The sequence below is a fragment of the Falco biarmicus genome, chromosome 10 (genome assembly GCF_023638135.1).
Source record: "Falco biarmicus isolate bFalBia1 chromosome 10, bFalBia1.pri, whole genome shotgun sequence".
Taxonomy (NCBI): Eukaryota; Metazoa; Chordata; class Aves; order Falconiformes; family Falconidae; genus Falco; species Falco biarmicus.
In genome coordinates, this window is record NC_079297.1 from 14,289,819 (window position 1) to 14,305,397 (window position 15,579).

Consider the following 15,579-nt stretch of genomic DNA (forward strand, 5'->3'; position numbering starts at 1 on the left):
GTCTCGGATTTTGATGTTGTTGAAATATTTGGCTCTACCTCATCTTGAGAGGGTCTAAGCTCTTGCAGCTCTTTTTTAACGCCAGTGGGAGAGTTCAGCACATCGTGAAACCAAGCTTTAGAACAGGTCTAAGGTGGTACAGCTGGTACAGCTGTTAAGCAGCAAGAAGTTTGATACCAAGCAAGTGAGTACGTCTGAGCTCCCCTGAGTTGTCTGCAGTCTACCAAGAACACAACGTGCTTTCCAGATGGTCCCATAAGCCATGCCATCGACTGTCAAGAAAATAAGGGAATGAATACAACAATGTATGCTTCCTTGTAGGGAAAGTACAAGGCTCCTGCTACTCTTTGGCTTGGCCACGCTCACAGCCAGGGCTAGTTGCTCTTCCCGGCTGTTTCCTGAAGAGGTGAGGCTCCCACCATTGTGCTTTTTGTGCCCCCAGCTCCTCGTAATGCTTAAATCCATTAAGCAGCTTCACCTCGGCATGGAGCCAGGCAAAGGTCCCAAACATCCTAGGCTGCTGCCAGCCTAGTGACAGGAGGCAGCAGGGGCAAGGGGAGCCTAAGCAGTGTCTGTCCAAAAGGAAACGTGTCCCAGCCTGAGCGTGGCTCTGGGAGGGACGAGAAATGGGCGAGATCCACCAGCATCCAGCCCCCGGACCCTGCTGCTCCCAGGGTGATTGCGTTTGCAGGCAATGCAGAATATTCATACTCAGACTACTCCGAAAGTGAATTAAATTTAGAATAACAGGTAACAACAAGAAAGTGGGGAGTTTTCTTGCTTTCCAGTTCACAGAGCATCCTGCGTGTGATCCACCTGCAATGCTGTGCATACAGGAGGGTGATTTCCAGCACTCTTGCTTAGGGCAGGTCCCTCAGTGCAGCTCTTTTGGCCACCCACCAAGTCTTTAAAAAAAAAAACCCAAAAAACCCATACCAAACAACAACAAAAAGTAATTTTGATTTGTGTTAAAGTGGGAGCTGAATTTCTTGGAAAATCTGGTGTCAGCTGTATATTAGGTATTGCATTACTGCTGTCTGTCTCTTTTTTTCCCTGGGTAGAAAGGGATGTGTGCTCCCCCAGCACTGGTGCAGAGGTGATCAGACTACTTGGAGCACAGCGTTCCTGGGACATGGTCCAAACAAGATGTTTGCATTGATAATCCACCGGGGTCCTCCCAGCCCCTAAGTGAAACCAGACAGGTTTTTAAGCTGTTTGTCAATATGCTTACAGTTGTTATTGCCAGCTATCCAGTGCACAAGCGAAGCAGCACCCATCTGCCTTTTTGCTTTTTAAATTCTGTTTTGTGTGGCTGTTCGGGGAGGGCTTGGGTGCCTGTGCTGGCTCCAGGGTTCAACCCAGAGCCCTGGGCTTGAACTGAAGTCCAAGCCAGGAGACTGCAGCCTTGTGTGGGCACCTTGGGAAAGGTGGGCCAGAAAGCAACAGCCTGAACATAAGCACTGGAAACAGCTCCAGAGTTTTCTGAGGTAAACAGGGCATGAATTTTAGCTCTGGATCTGAATTCCCTGCAAGTGAAATACAGGAGATCTGTGCTCTTCCCTTTCTCACCTTCTCTGAGCTTCAAATTGTAGCAAATCTGAGCAACTACTGAAATCCGGTAGGAATTACAGGAGAGGTAATTTGTGGTGTTTACATACAGGGCAGCGACAACCTCCTCTCCACAGGGTACCAAATGCTCCATGTTTTGCTTTAATGAGATTTAAGTGCTTCATTTGGGTGTTATCCTTTGTGCTGTATATAGTGATGCTTTTAAATACTTACTAGATTACAAAACAAACCTGCAGTGAACTACCAAATGTTTGTTTATTGTGCAAAATATTTGAAAACTATGATTATGTGGGGTTTTTTTTCATCTAACTTTCAAATGTCTCTGTGTTTCCCATCAAATGGCAATTGCAAGTTTCTTGCAGCTCATCCTGTTGCAGTGGGGACTGATGTTGACGATCCCTGGAGATGCAGCTGAAAATTTGCCCTCCATTCGCAATGAGAAATGCCGCTGTCAGTTGTTCCATCCTGGCAGTGAGGACAAAATCTTCCAGGAAAGGTTCTGGCGTGAAGCTGGATGGCTCTTCCAGGCGCTCCCAGGGCCAGGGACCACATACCGGTGGAGGTCAGGGCTGTGTCCCACAGCTGGGAAGTCTGCAGCACCATTGAGCTCCAGTTCATGATTCAGCCTCTGGCCTTGCAAAACTTACAGATGTGCTTAATTTCCTTAAACAAATGCAATGCAATTTGCTTTCAGTGCAAACGCCGGGCTCTCAAAAATATTTAATGGGATGTGAATGGGGCTGGACTGACTTCATCCCTGGGAGTCTGACAGTGGGCGGGAGCCACAACTTGTTGCTGCGCTCTAGGAAATCAGTGTGCAGCTTCCTAGACATATATTTAGTATTTAGTTAGCAAAACCACTAAAAAAACCCTATTTACTGTTTTTCATAGAAGGAGTCTCTTGCTTTTTGTGCATGCTTTATTTAGCTGCACGTAGGAGCCAAGCAGTGCTCTCTGCTGCATGGTGAGAGGGAGGTGGGGGAGCCGCTGTCCCTCTCCCCCTGCTCTCCCTCCCCTTCTTTATCCCTCCTGACGTCTGGGAATTGAAATCTCTGATCACGCTGAGGAACAGATGAGGCGCCAGGGCTGCTTCTCCCCCAATTTAAGAATGTAGCTGGATTCATCGCACCTCCCAGGCTGACTCCAGGGAAAACCGTGCCGCTCTGCAGAGGTCTGTGGTTCATTCCTTTTCAGGGCTCGGTTTGCGGGGATGCCGAGGAGGGGCTGTGTGGTTTTGGGGCACGCGTGGGTATTGGAAGAGCTGTGAACTTCTGCAGGGTTTTGCTCTCTGGGAAACTTGGAGCTAGTGCAGCTCAGCCTGGGCAGCACTGCCGATGCTGCACAGGGCTGGCAGGTCTCATCCTCTTATGGTGAAGTAGCTTCAAGACTTGCGTTCACTGCAGGTTGGGTCTAAATATTGCTGGGACTGATTTAGCAATTCTTTTGGAGTGATGGCTGTGAGAAATGCAATTTGTTTGATGGTTTGGTTTTTCATTCCTCTGTTTTGTGGTTAACAGTACACAAGTTGCTGGAAATTGTTACTAGAGAGGACAGTACTTGGAGGGGTTTGTTTGCCGTGGCAGCTGTCTGGGTGGGTTTTTCCCACCTGGAGGTGTGGAGTGGGGCTGTACCACCAGCTGTGGGGAGCTGCAAAGGCTCAGCCTAGAAGTGAAACTTGTGCCTTACTTTTTTGAAGCTGCTGCTGGAATAACTGTGAGTTTTTGTTCAGTAGTGGCACTGAAACACAGATTTCCAGGAGAAAATAGAAAACAGCTGATGAAGTGGGTTTTTTTTTAGTCTGTTTTAGGTGCTTTAGCTAGCAAAGTACTCGGAGCATGGGGCAGATCTGCTCCCTGCACTGGCTGCCGCGGGCAGGTGGCTGGTTCCTGCCACAGGGCTGTCCCGGCTGTGCGGTGACATTGCTCCTGCCAGCCCTCCTGCATGGAGGCGGGGATGACCTCTGGGATGAGCAAATCTCCCTGAACTGTGGCAATAATTCACAGTGCCCCCGAACCCCCACTTTTAGTTACGCTGATGTAACTATGCGGCAGTTTTTGATTTTTTTTAATATATATTTTTTTCTATAATTAAAGCGTTTTAAAATTTCCTGTACAAATAAGGGGATCCCTGACTGCCTTAACCTCCAAATCCCCTCTGAACATGCAGCTGGGGCAAGCGGGAAGTAGTGTGTCATCCCCCCCGACCCTTTTTCCAGGCCCTGGAAATACTCACCACATGCTGCATGTGTTGCTGGCTCCAAATTCCTTCCTTGGATGAGTAATGGGAGAGAGAGATCGGCGTGCCGGAGGCTCCCTGCCCGCCAGCAGGCTGATGTCACTGTGGTCCCCTCAGTCCCAGGGTCCACAGCTCAGCCTGTCTGGCTGGTGGCACCAGTGAGGGCAGAAATGGGTGGGAAGGGACCACAGAGGCCCAGGGTGAGGGCTTGGGGTCCAGCAGGCAACCTGTAGAGAAGGAGCTCGGCAAGGTGGGGGAAAGAGAGCTCCTCCAGCCGTGTATCTTCCACCACTTCAAACAGGTGCATTTGTTACTCCTGCTTTACCGCTAGGAAAATGACAGTTGGAGAAGAGGCAAAATAGCGATGGGTTTGCCTCTTGAGCTTGGAAGAAGAGCTGAAGTCCCTGTTCCTTGTTTTAGTCGCAGTAAAGATCCACACCCTGGGGACTTACTGAATTTTTATATATATATATATATATATATATTTAATTATAAATGAAAGTTTAACACTGAACTCGTCCTTACTGGCACATAGGGGTGGGAGCTCTCGGCTGAATCAGACCCTAGTTCAGTGCAGGCTGGAGAAGCCCGTGCATTCCTTTCACTGGGCTTTGCATCCCATATAACCCTGGTTAACATAAAAAGATCATACACAATCCAGTGGTTTTGCCAGAGTTTGACATCCTGTTGGCCAGCAGAGCCACGGGGAAGCTGCAAGGAAATCAAGAGCAGTTTGGGTGGCATTGCAAAATGCCACAGATGAACTTTTGGTTTGGGGAATTTTTCAAAAATGCAGACTTTTTGCTGTTGTTTGGTAGACGTACCTCTGCAGCCAGGGCAGGCTTGGCTTTTCTGGAGGTGGCAGTCAGATTCTGAAAACCCACCTGTAAAATGTTTGCTCTTTTTTATAAGCAATGACTTCATTTTATTAGCTGGAAAAAAAGCACAAGTGTTTCCCATGGCTAAGGGCTTTAGTTACACTGCAGTTGTTCTGTATAACCTGATCTTCAATCAAAAAGATAAATAAATCACAGACTGAGTTAACATCTCCCTGTTATAACTTGCATATTTTTCCATTCGTTCTTACAGCATTTAGAACTGATTTAAACCCCAGGAGATCATGGCTGGGTCACTCATGTGCATATTTATTTTTCCTTGAAATTGCTAAAAAGCTGACGTATTTGAAGGGAAATAGGCATTTGCCAGGAGCTTCTAAATACCTGTCCATCACAATGAATAGAAGTGAAATGTCACTGCAGACAGCAGTGGAGGAAACCTGTGTATGGTCTGGTTCTGCCAAAAGCAATAAGGCTGAAATACGTAGCACAAAAATGACAGATGCCAATGATGCGTTGCAGAAGGCCAACAGTGTATGTTTAAAACCTGGTGTCTTGAGACTGAGACGAGGGAGAGGCACTGTTTCCATCAGGGGGGTTCTATGCTGAGCTGACATTTCCAACCCAAACTCAACAAAACTGAAAGCCAGGCCAGCAGAGATAGCTGAAGGTACTGGAGGTCCGTGGGCTGTAGGCTGGCTGGCTGTAGCCAGCCGGTTTTGTCAACGCTGCAGAAGTTACTTCTAAGCCAAACTGACCCTCTGCCATGATTAAGTCTGTAGCTGCATCTGTTTACAGTCTGTTCAGGTGAACAAGTTCAAACAGGACTATCCCAGCAAGTCCTGAATGCAGCTTCTCGGGAACTCCACCGTGAAATAAGAAATAAACCCCTCGGTTCTGAACGGCTGACATATAAACTGACCTACCCCTCCTGCAGCATAACTGCTTTATCACAGCGACTACAGGGTCATTACATCTGCGGTGTAAGGAGTCTGTCTGCCAAAGAATGCTCCTCTGAATGCTTTCCCCCTCATGATCAGTGTGTGCCTTGCGGGGACATGAGAAAGGTGCTGTGCGTTTGTATACCTATGTTGATTTTGGTCATGATAATTGGAATTCATTACTTGTATGCTTTAAATGAGAAGTTGTTCTGGAATCTATGTCTAGCCAGTGATTCGGCCAGTGTTGCCTGTTTCCACGGTCAGAGCAGAGCCCAGCAGCTGTTGTACCACTGTTGAGCCCATCCTACCGAGGGAGCAGTGCCCATCCCCAGGACCAAGCACGCTGAAAGCAAACAAAGCCTACTCCCCGTCAGGTTTCTAAACACAGTTTAGTACTAGTCCAAGGCATTGAACAGCTGTATTGGAGAGACCAAGAATATAAAAGAATATCTAGGAATTGTAGGAAAATTCATATGTGCTTCTCCATCCATCCTTCCAGTGCTGTCGGTGTGGCATAGAGCTATAGATCTCAGCTTGTGGTCCCTGAACTAAGAGTGCAAAAATCTGGGTTTTGACATGATGAAATGTAACATTTACTTCTCCTTCCTGATGTTTGCCCTCTTGTAGGTCCTGGTCACTATGCTGATCCACACTTGTTTCTTTTTTGCCTGCCTGCCTGTGGCGAGCCATGTCTGGGGACGAGTGGGCCAAGGTAAGGAGCCCGCCTGCCTTGCTCTGGGCCATTCCCGGTGGCTCGGCTGTCACCTGGGTTCACCCAGCCCATGCCAGAGCCCTTCCTGCAGCAGTGGCACCGCATGGGAGGGACATTCCTGCTCACACGCAGGATTTCAGGGGGATGCTGTGCGCTGGTGTCTGTTGGTGAAGCTCCAGACAGCCTGTTCGCACACACGAAGAGCGATGGGAGGTCAGGGGACCCATGTGGGGGGAGAAGCTCGATCCCTCCCCACCCTGCCAAGCCTGTGCTCATCACTGGCAGCAGCTCAGCGTGCCGCTCCCTCGCACCGGGGCTGCATTTCAGCCTGTGTCAGCAATGAAGGGTGTTTGTGTGATCTGCAAATGGAGCTTGAAATCAGGAAGCAAAAGGGCGTTGCTTCTGTTAGTCACTGCCTTTGTCCTGTGCCTTGAAACTTTGGATGTATCGATGATCTGTGGTGCGACATCTGGAGAAAAAAGCACATAAGGTGCATTCCTCCTGTAACCTATAGCATGCCCATAGTGCCATAAATGAGCAGAAAATACCGACAGCACCTCACCATAGCCTTTCTGGTGTTGGATTGCATTTGTATTCCATTTGAGCCTTCTGTGGAAGCGGTCAGCACAAATGTTTCTAGAGTGGTGATGGCACTTCAGAGTTTGGACAAACGTGTCTCCATGCTGTGTATCTTCCAGACCAGCCTCTGCAGCTAAATCTGGGCTTAACTCCCTATCAGCTGGAAAGCAAGGTCACAGCATCAAACAGTGCACATCCAACACAGGGCAGGGGAACAGTGGAGCTTTCATGGTACCGGGGTTCATTTGCATCCAGCACATAATGGTGCTTTAGAGGATGCTGTCCTCATCTGTCTGGGGACATTCTTGCCTTTTTAGCTTCTGGGCTCCTAGAGTGATTTCTTGAGGAGCTGGACCACACTCGGCCAAAAGAAGACAGCTTCATGTTTAATCTAAGTATGAATTCCCCTTATTGTTCAATGATCTTTTACCATTTCTTTTAGGCATGATTCTGGGATTTGATTTTGCCCCTCACCCTTCTTCCCCACGTTTTCTTTCTTCCCCTTCAGATTTGCCAGGGGTTAGATGTGAATCTCAGCTTTGTTTCCCCAAAATAGTTATCTGCTTGTTGGGCAGCCTGCAGGAAGTTTCTGCAAGGAAAGGTTAAGGCACAGATGTTGGGCTGAGATTAGCAAGTCCTCACTGCCAGCTCTCACTGCTTTCCTGGGCTGTGACTTCAGGGCAAAGATGTCAGGAGATGTCTGGACATCATGTGAAAACAGATTAGGGACCTGAGGAGTCCTGAGCAACACAGTTTGCCAGCACTTAGCCAGACACTCCAGGTCACCCTAAGCTTTTTTTGTGAGTAATGGTAAAGGGAAAGAGATTGGTAGCAACTACAAATGACGGGGGCATTTGAGTGCAGATGCTTCTAGTGCACAGGCGAAGAACGCACTCACTCATTGCAAATTAGGGCAGCCTGCTGGAAAGGCAGCTATAGGTGCAGTGTCAGGAAGGAGGGGAAATAAATCTGCTGAGTTGCCATCCTATATCCAGTCAAGTGAAAAAGTATCATATGGTGACATCTGCACGACAGTACGGCTATGTTTTACCAAGGAATCATTGATTCAAATAGTGACACATGAGTTCAGACATCTAGCTGGGGTTTAAAAGATATCTGTGAAATCTGGAGATGATAAGAGAATGTGCTCTTTCTTCTTTTTACTTCCTTGTCTGATACTATTTTTTTCCTCAGGATCTGTCATTTAGGTTTCTGCTCCCTGCAGCAAACTGATACAAGCTGGTACCCATGAGTTACAGTGCTGCCAGGAACAGTTATTTACACTTTATCAGGTTTTCTTTCTTTTTATTCTTTTTTTAATTTTTTTTTTTAATTTTTTTTTTCATTCTAAACCCAGCTGGTCCTTGGAGCTGCCTCTGAAATGGCCTTTCTGCAGAAGTATGGGATCCATCAGCTGGGGAATGTCTATTTCTCAGCAGCCCAAGTCCACTGAGGAGCTTCACTGAGCCCTTTGGGCTGTTTTCTGCCCTCCCGTTTCAGATGTTGGCACTAAACACACTTGCTGAAACAGAACAGTCTGCACGACATCTTCCAGGAGAGTCCTCCAAGATGCGAGGGGTGCAGAGAAAGCCTTCACCAATACGGGCAGGCTGTTTTCCCTGTTTGCAGCAATGTATATGGAGGTCTCATTTGAGCACCTGAGAAACTCCTGTTCATGTAGGGTGGAGGCTACAGGTTTGCAGTGACCTGTGGAGGGTTTCCTGGCAGAGGTGCTGGGGGATTGCAGGAGCTGCTGTGCAGCGTCAGGGGCTGCTGAGGACTTGCATGAGATGGTGAAGGTTTCCTCTACACTGCAACCATTCCCGTGTCTGTAGAGGAGGTGGCATCTGTGGTGTCTGGTGGGTGCATGTATGGAGGGAAGAACTGCATCCATAACAGCACGGATCATCTTCTCCTCCCCAGGGTCAGGCCGGCTTAAACTCACTGTCCTTTCAGAAGACAGGCTCCAAATGAAATGGAAAGAGACAGAAGGGAACATCAATGGCTACAAAGTTCGGGTGAAGCCCATGGCAGGTATGTGCTGGTGCGCTGGACAACAGAACCAGCAGAGGTTTACGTATGAGTGAAGGACTGAGCTCCACGTTGTGACTGGTGGACAACAGGACTTTGGTGAGAGCATTACTTAGAACTTAAGGTGACAGGGATAAGGCAGAGAAAATTATCCTCTGGTTGTTCTGCTTGCAAGTGATTACCTAGGTCAAAACTTTCCATCGAGCTGTACACACAGTGCAGACAAGAAGTCTTTCAGGTCACCAGGAGAGCAGTCTGTAGTGCCACATCGCTGCAGGCACAGTCCCCCTGTCACTCGCTCACAAGAGAGAGATGGAATCCAGCTCTCATTATCCTACGGGAAAGGCTTAGCCAGAGAATGTTGCTCTTTGGAATTGCGTGAGAAAAAAGATGAGGAAAGGTTCATTGTCTGGTTCTTCTGTGGGAGCTCCCAGCTCTTCCCCCACCAGCAGGAACATGGGAGTGGAATTCCTTGACCCCATGTGTGGCAGAGCTCAGCCCCCTTAGCTCCCTACCCCAGCCCAGCTACAGCTTCCCTGACTTTTGACAACGAACCTGGTGGTGTTGGAAGGACATGATGTCCCTTGGTGGGGAGCGATGGTTGGAGGCAACCTTAGCCCTGGCTGGCATTTGGGTTTCAGTCTCTGCTGCTCTCCCAGCAAGCCGGAGAAGGGAGCTGCCAGGCAAGAGTGCATGCGGCACAGCTCTTGTGATCGTCCACCCGCTTTTAGCTTAGCCCCCACCTGTTTCCCGAGCTGGAGCAGGAGGTTTCTCATTCCTTCCCTGCCCTGCTCCTCCCCTGGTCTCAGCTCAGTAGAGCCATGAGCATCCCGGGAATGCAGGGAATCCCCGCCAGCACGCCCTGCACGTGCCTGAGGCTTTCCCTCTTAGCAGGCTGGGAGCTCCATCTCCAGCCCTAGGCATGAGCTTAGGGATGCCGGGGTCAGAAACACATCCGTCTCCATAATTTCAAGCCTGTAGACCTTTCATAATCAGAGGGGTTTAGGAGCTGGTTTGCCTCTCTCCGTTCTGTGCAGTGCAGAGAGCACAGTGCAGCAACTGGCTGCTGCTTTGCAGAGCTGCCTCGCTCCACCTGCTCACTGCAGTGCCAGTGCAGAAATCACCCAGTTCTTGGCTGGTCAAGGCATCACAGACCCAGGGCAGGTCCCAACACCGTGGGACATGGCTGGAGGGGTCTGGAGGCAGTGCTGACCCCAGAAATGAGCTGTCTCTTCCCAGAGAGCAGCTGCCCCTGGAGAGAGACAGGGCTTGCAGAGACAGCACAGCAAGAGTGGCTGGGATGAGTCCCGCGTGCCAGTGATGATCCCAGAGACACCAAGCCACTGCCTCATTTTGTCACGTACGACCTCAAGCACATCAGTTGGTTGGATGTTTTTATAAGCAGTATTTACTAACAATTGCCAAGTCTTTATCCTCTGAAGACTGACTGACTTTCCACTCAGCAACTCCTTGAGAAGTTGGTGAGAGCTGCACTAATGCTGGGCGCAAACTGGTTTTCCATTTTGGGCATGCATCAGGGATTTTAAAAAAAAAATATCCTAAACGTTCTCAACGTTGGATCAGGAAAAAAAGCGAAAATCAGAGATCCACAAAATTTAAAAAAAGAAGTAAGAGTTGACTGAGGTCCCTAGGCAGACATTCCCGGCATTTCAGCGGTGCTTTTGCTACTGTCAGCTTAAATTTAAGCTCTAACAGGCTCTGAACTGTGGCTTCATCCCACCTCAGGGGACTCAGAGCAAGAAGTCATGCTGAAAACCAAGACTCCCAAAGCCACAGTGGGGGGGCTGAGCCCTACCAAGGAATATACACTGCAGGTCTACGTGCTCAACGGTTCCCAGGAAGCCCTGTTTGCCAAGAGGAAATTTGTGAGTAAGTAGTGTGTGTTACGTTTTACTATTCAGAGACCTCCTAAGGCTCTTGGAGATGTGGCTCCTCGGAGTTCTGGCATATGCCCTGCAGGCTCTGCGGCAATCACAGAGCCTGCTACTATTTTCATTGGAAGGTTAGAAAGGGTGATGGTGAAGAGCCAGGGGAGGAAGGGTGGACTGTGACTCACAGACCTGTCTAGATGACTTTCTCTGTTTTTGGTCTTCCTACAGTAGAGGAACTAAAAAATGCATCCCAGACTAGAAATAATCGAAGAAACTCAGGAGCTGCATCAGGAAAGAATCTCACCTCTTGGGGGAACTCAACAGCTGAGCACAGTGGGGTGGCAGAGGCCACCCCACCACCCCTGAACGCCCTCTTGACACAGCCAGGTGGGTGCAGTGACTGCCCTGGAGTCATGTTGGGTTGATTTTGAGCTGTGGTCTCTTCCATGCTCCCGTGGTTGGAGCATTAAGCACAGCTGTCCCTAAAACGACTCCCACCCTCTCCCTGCTCCCTTCATCAGGGCCGTTCCCTCAGTGAGGCATGCTAGCCCAGTCTTAGTGCTTGCATGCAGTTCTTGACTACAAAAACACAGTGAGCAACCTAAAAATACTTGCCCCTCCTGCCAGTCAACCTGAAATAGCACATCTGTGCATTCCCAGGGCTAACAGGTATTCAGATTCAGCAGGTAGAGTCAACTGAGAGCCAATCCTTCGAGAACCAGCTGAGCACTGGGGTTAATGGTGCTTGACCTCCTCGGCTTGGTGTGCCAAGGCTGGCTGCAGAGAGTCTGCCAGAAGGTGTGAGCCCTCCCCTGTGGCTGAGGACTGTATATAACTGCATAGATTCTCAAGTATCTGGCAAAAAGGTTTGCATGAGTTCAAAAGGCAGTTACGTGTGCTGATGGAAGAAAGATCCATCAGGGCCATATTGCAAAAAGGCTTGCACTAGCTCAGGGTGTTTCCGAGTCACAGATTGCTGAGGTCTGGAGAGTACAGTGGGTAACAGGTGTCACGGTATGTGTTCCCAGATTTGTATTTTATAAACATTCATTATATTTCATCATTAAAGATAATGGGAAGGACAAATTTTTGATGTGATCCACTACTAACATTATTATTAACTCATGAGCCCGCATGCAGCCCTCTCAGAGAAGCATGAATGAAGATTGTCTCCTTCATCTAACTACTGCTTTGCATAAAGCTTGTAGGACTTTTATCCTCCCTGAGCCCCCTGTACTTCTGTCAAATGTGGCTTAAATCAGTTGACGAGCAGAGCAGGTTGCATGGGATGACACAGCTAGGGACAAGGGGATTTTTCTCTTTGGAGCACAGCAAAGGACAGAGCTGAAACAAAAAGGCAGAAGGGCAACCAGCCAAAGGCCTCAGGAGAAACAAGAAACCAGCCCGGTGTGGAGGCCAGTGTGACAGAAGCAACACCAACAACCACGAAATCGTCCCAGCGCACTCCTGGAAATTCAGAGCGACAATCTCTAGGAAAAGAAAAAGCGACAAAGGATTCACTGAGGCGAGGTGAGAGGGCTTTCAGACATGTCTTGCTGCTTCTTCCCTACTGTTTTCCCTAACACTTGTTGAATACAAGCTTTCCATCCCACCTGTCACCAAGATTTTCAGGAGTACAGCACTGCTGATAGTGCCTTCCATTGCTAGGCTGCGCTTTGGGGAACTGTCAAGGATCACTGGGAGTTCTGTAGAACATCACTGATTTTAAGGCAAACTGAAGCTAGGCTAAAAATTCCTTCCAGATGATGTAACTTATCACATTCCCACTATTCTCTCTCTTCATGTTGCCACCCCCTCCTGCTTCAGACAGATCCATGTAAGAGTTTGTATTCTTGAACAGACCCCTTCCACCCATGGGCCTTTCCAAGCCTTCGGAAAGGGAGGAGAGCATCAGTGATGTTCATTATTCAACCTGCTCCACCTTCTGGACTTGTTCTTCATGTTTCATAGATAACTGATCCACCATGGTCCTTCGGATTCGTCAGTTGAGACTATGGCAGGGCAGGTGGCTCTCAGAACTGTTGAAATGGCGGGAATGAGATTGGCAAGAGCATCCTCTTTTGGTCCCTTGAGGCCAGCAGGAATCTGTGACTGTGAAAAGAGATAGGGTAGTAACTTCTCTGAGTCCACTGAATCTTGATGGGATACCTATTTCCTTCCACCAAAGATGGAAAATCCCCCATCTGAAAAATATTCAAGGAAGATGCATTCAGTGAGCAACATGTCCCATCTTATCCTCTGTTAAGCTGCAGGCCTGGGGTGGGGAGAAAGGCAGGGCTTGAGTATCTGTGATGCCAGCAGGTTTTTACAGAGAGATTGGATTTAATATAAAGCCATGAAATAATTAGAGCCCACAGGGGATCTCGTGATGGAACGGAATTAAGCAATCACCTGCAATTCTTGGAGACATAGGCTAAATACAAGGGAAGCTCTGGGCTGGGGCTGAGATGTAATGGAGCTGACAGCTTGCAGAGAGTGGTGCTTGGGTTAGGTACAGCCTCCTGACAGCTTTAACCCGTTCTTTGCAGAAATGCAGCTGTGCACCACTCAGTTTCTTGGTACTGAGAGGGGTTATCCTTAGCCATGTGGTTTTCCCAAGGTGCTGGGATGCATCAGGCTGGCAGATGGTCCAATTTACCATCCAGACAAGTCCTTACACTGCAGATTTGCTTCTTGTCTTAAAACCGAAGCAGTTTGTCCTCCTTTACAATTGGTTTTCTCAATATGAGATCTTTCTCCCCTCCAGGTTCCCAGTTCCAGTGTGACACATCTGCGATGATTGATATTGTCCTGCTTGTGGATGGATCCTGGAGCATCGGACGCAGCAATTTCAAGCTGATTAAGGAGTTCCTGAGCAATTTGATTTCCCCATTCAGTATTGACCAAGACAAGATAAGAGTAGGTAGGACACTTTGCTGTTTCCTGACCTTGGGAAGCCCGTGTTTCAAGGGGTCATGGTCTCTCTTCCTGTGGTTATGTGCTCCTCTGAGGAGCTTTTATTCCTTTAGAGTGCGGTCCGTGCTTGCTGTTCGTGACAGCTTTGCCCGTCTGGTAGCAAGCTCTGGCCTCTAGTGGCTGTAAGCAACAGCTGCACAGTCAACAGCGGCGATGGCTTCTGTCGACGCCGAGATATTTGGGATCTGCTGCCTGCCTCTGAGGAGATGCTCGGCCTCCGCAGCAGGTGCAGGCAGATGCAGTGGCAAAGCTGCACTGGAGCTGCTCTGAGCTTAGCTCAGAATGGTGCTGCTGCCGGTTCTGAGTGGTGCTGATACTGGCCAGGCTGTACGTGAAAAAGGACAGTGTAAATCCTTCCACCTCCTTGTAGCCAACCGGTCTGACCCCAATTAACATTGAGACCTTATCAAATAGTTCAGAGCATCATCACAGGGTAAGTACCACTGTACCAGTGGGGTCTGGGGCATCATCTTGCTGCCTGCATGACAAGGACCATGCAGAGAAGTGGACTTAGAAGCCAAATCTGCTCACCTCCTCTCCCTTTCATTATTTTGTGCCATCCTCCCATGGCAAGCCTGACACTGCCTCCCCAAAGGGTTTCTGCCCTTGCAGCTTACCTTGGCTTGCATGATGCTGATCGCTCTTGTCTTCCCCAGGGCTGTCCCAGTACAGCAGTGATCCCCGCACGGAGTGGGATCTGAGTGCTTACTCTACGAGGGACCAGGTGCTGGAAGCCGTGAGGAGTTTGAGGTACAAGGGCGGCAACACCTTTACAGGTAACTCCATCTTGCAGGTGTCTGTTAAAATACCTGTTTGGCTGCAGCAGGGGAAGCTGTTCCCATGGGATGACGTCTCTGTGGGGGCAGAGACAAGAGTAAAGGCGGTGGGGTTGTCTGCGAGGCTGTAGCACAGCCCCCGTCTCTGCTCCTCTCCAGGTCTGGCTCTCACCCACGTCCTGGAGCAGAATCTGAAACCGGCTGCTGGTGCCCGGCTGGAGGCTGAGAAGTTGGTAATACTCCTGACTGATGGAAAATCCCAGGATGATGCCAACCTGGCTGCTCAGACCTTGAAAAACCTGGGCATAGAGATATTTGCCATTGGTAAGATCACAGCCATTGACAAGCTGTAGGACAAAGCCAACCTACTTTTGATCTTCACATTGAAGGTTATGTTTCCTCAACTTTCATAGAAGCATCTTGAAGCTGCAAAACTGAGGTAGTGGGTAAGACCTCATTGCTTTGTGACTAGGATGGAAATTAACTTTTTATTCAGCACAGGCAGTGTCTTAAAAGGGTATTTTGTTTCTTTAGCAAAAACATTCATTCACACGAGAGATTTCACACCTTCCATCTATAAGACATTTGTGAGCCTCAGAGACCTGTGCCATCAGAACAATATTCTCAGCTGTGGAATTAGGCAAGAGAATATTGTATTGGGGAGGGCAGGAGACCTTCTTTGTAATTACTGCCTCTCACAACTTTCCATTTCTCTGAATAATAACATTGCCTGTTCTTCACTATCCAGTGGCAATAATGAAACACAAAATGGCCTTGAGCAGCAATGTCCTTGATAACTACACGGCTCTGCTAGAGACTAATACACGAGCAATAAAAGTTGCATAGAAAACTCTCCTAACATTGCGGTCCCCAAAACTTTAAGTGCTAATTTATGTTGGGAACACATGAGCAAGGTTTTATTGTGTAGGGTTATGTAGCTAAGTGGCTGGCACTGTGATTCCTCCCATGGACGTGTGCTGTGCAGCACAACAGGCTGACAGCTGTGTGCCTGAAATCGCTGGGAGAGCTGAT

At 48.7% G+C, this 15,579-nt stretch overlaps 1 protein-coding gene across 1 annotated transcript in view; it reads left to right on the forward strand.

Annotated features, from left to right (window-relative positions):
- The first annotated feature begins 2,525 nt into the window (after positions 1-2,525).
- COL20A1 (collagen type XX alpha 1 chain) overlaps positions 2,526-15,579 on the forward strand; it is a 52,853-nt gene continuing 39,799 nt past the window's right edge. Inside the window, 9 exon segments of the mRNA XM_056355043.1 lie at positions 2,526-2,740; positions 6,209-6,293; positions 8,796-8,906; positions 10,650-10,793; positions 11,024-11,182; positions 12,128-12,325; positions 13,563-13,718; positions 14,428-14,547; positions 14,707-14,871. Of these exon segments, the coding sequence (XP_056211018.1) occupies positions 6,221-6,293; positions 8,796-8,906; positions 10,650-10,793; positions 11,024-11,182; positions 12,128-12,325; positions 13,563-13,718; positions 14,428-14,547; positions 14,707-14,871 (1,126 nt within the window). The 5' untranslated portion in view covers positions 2,526-2,740; positions 6,209-6,220.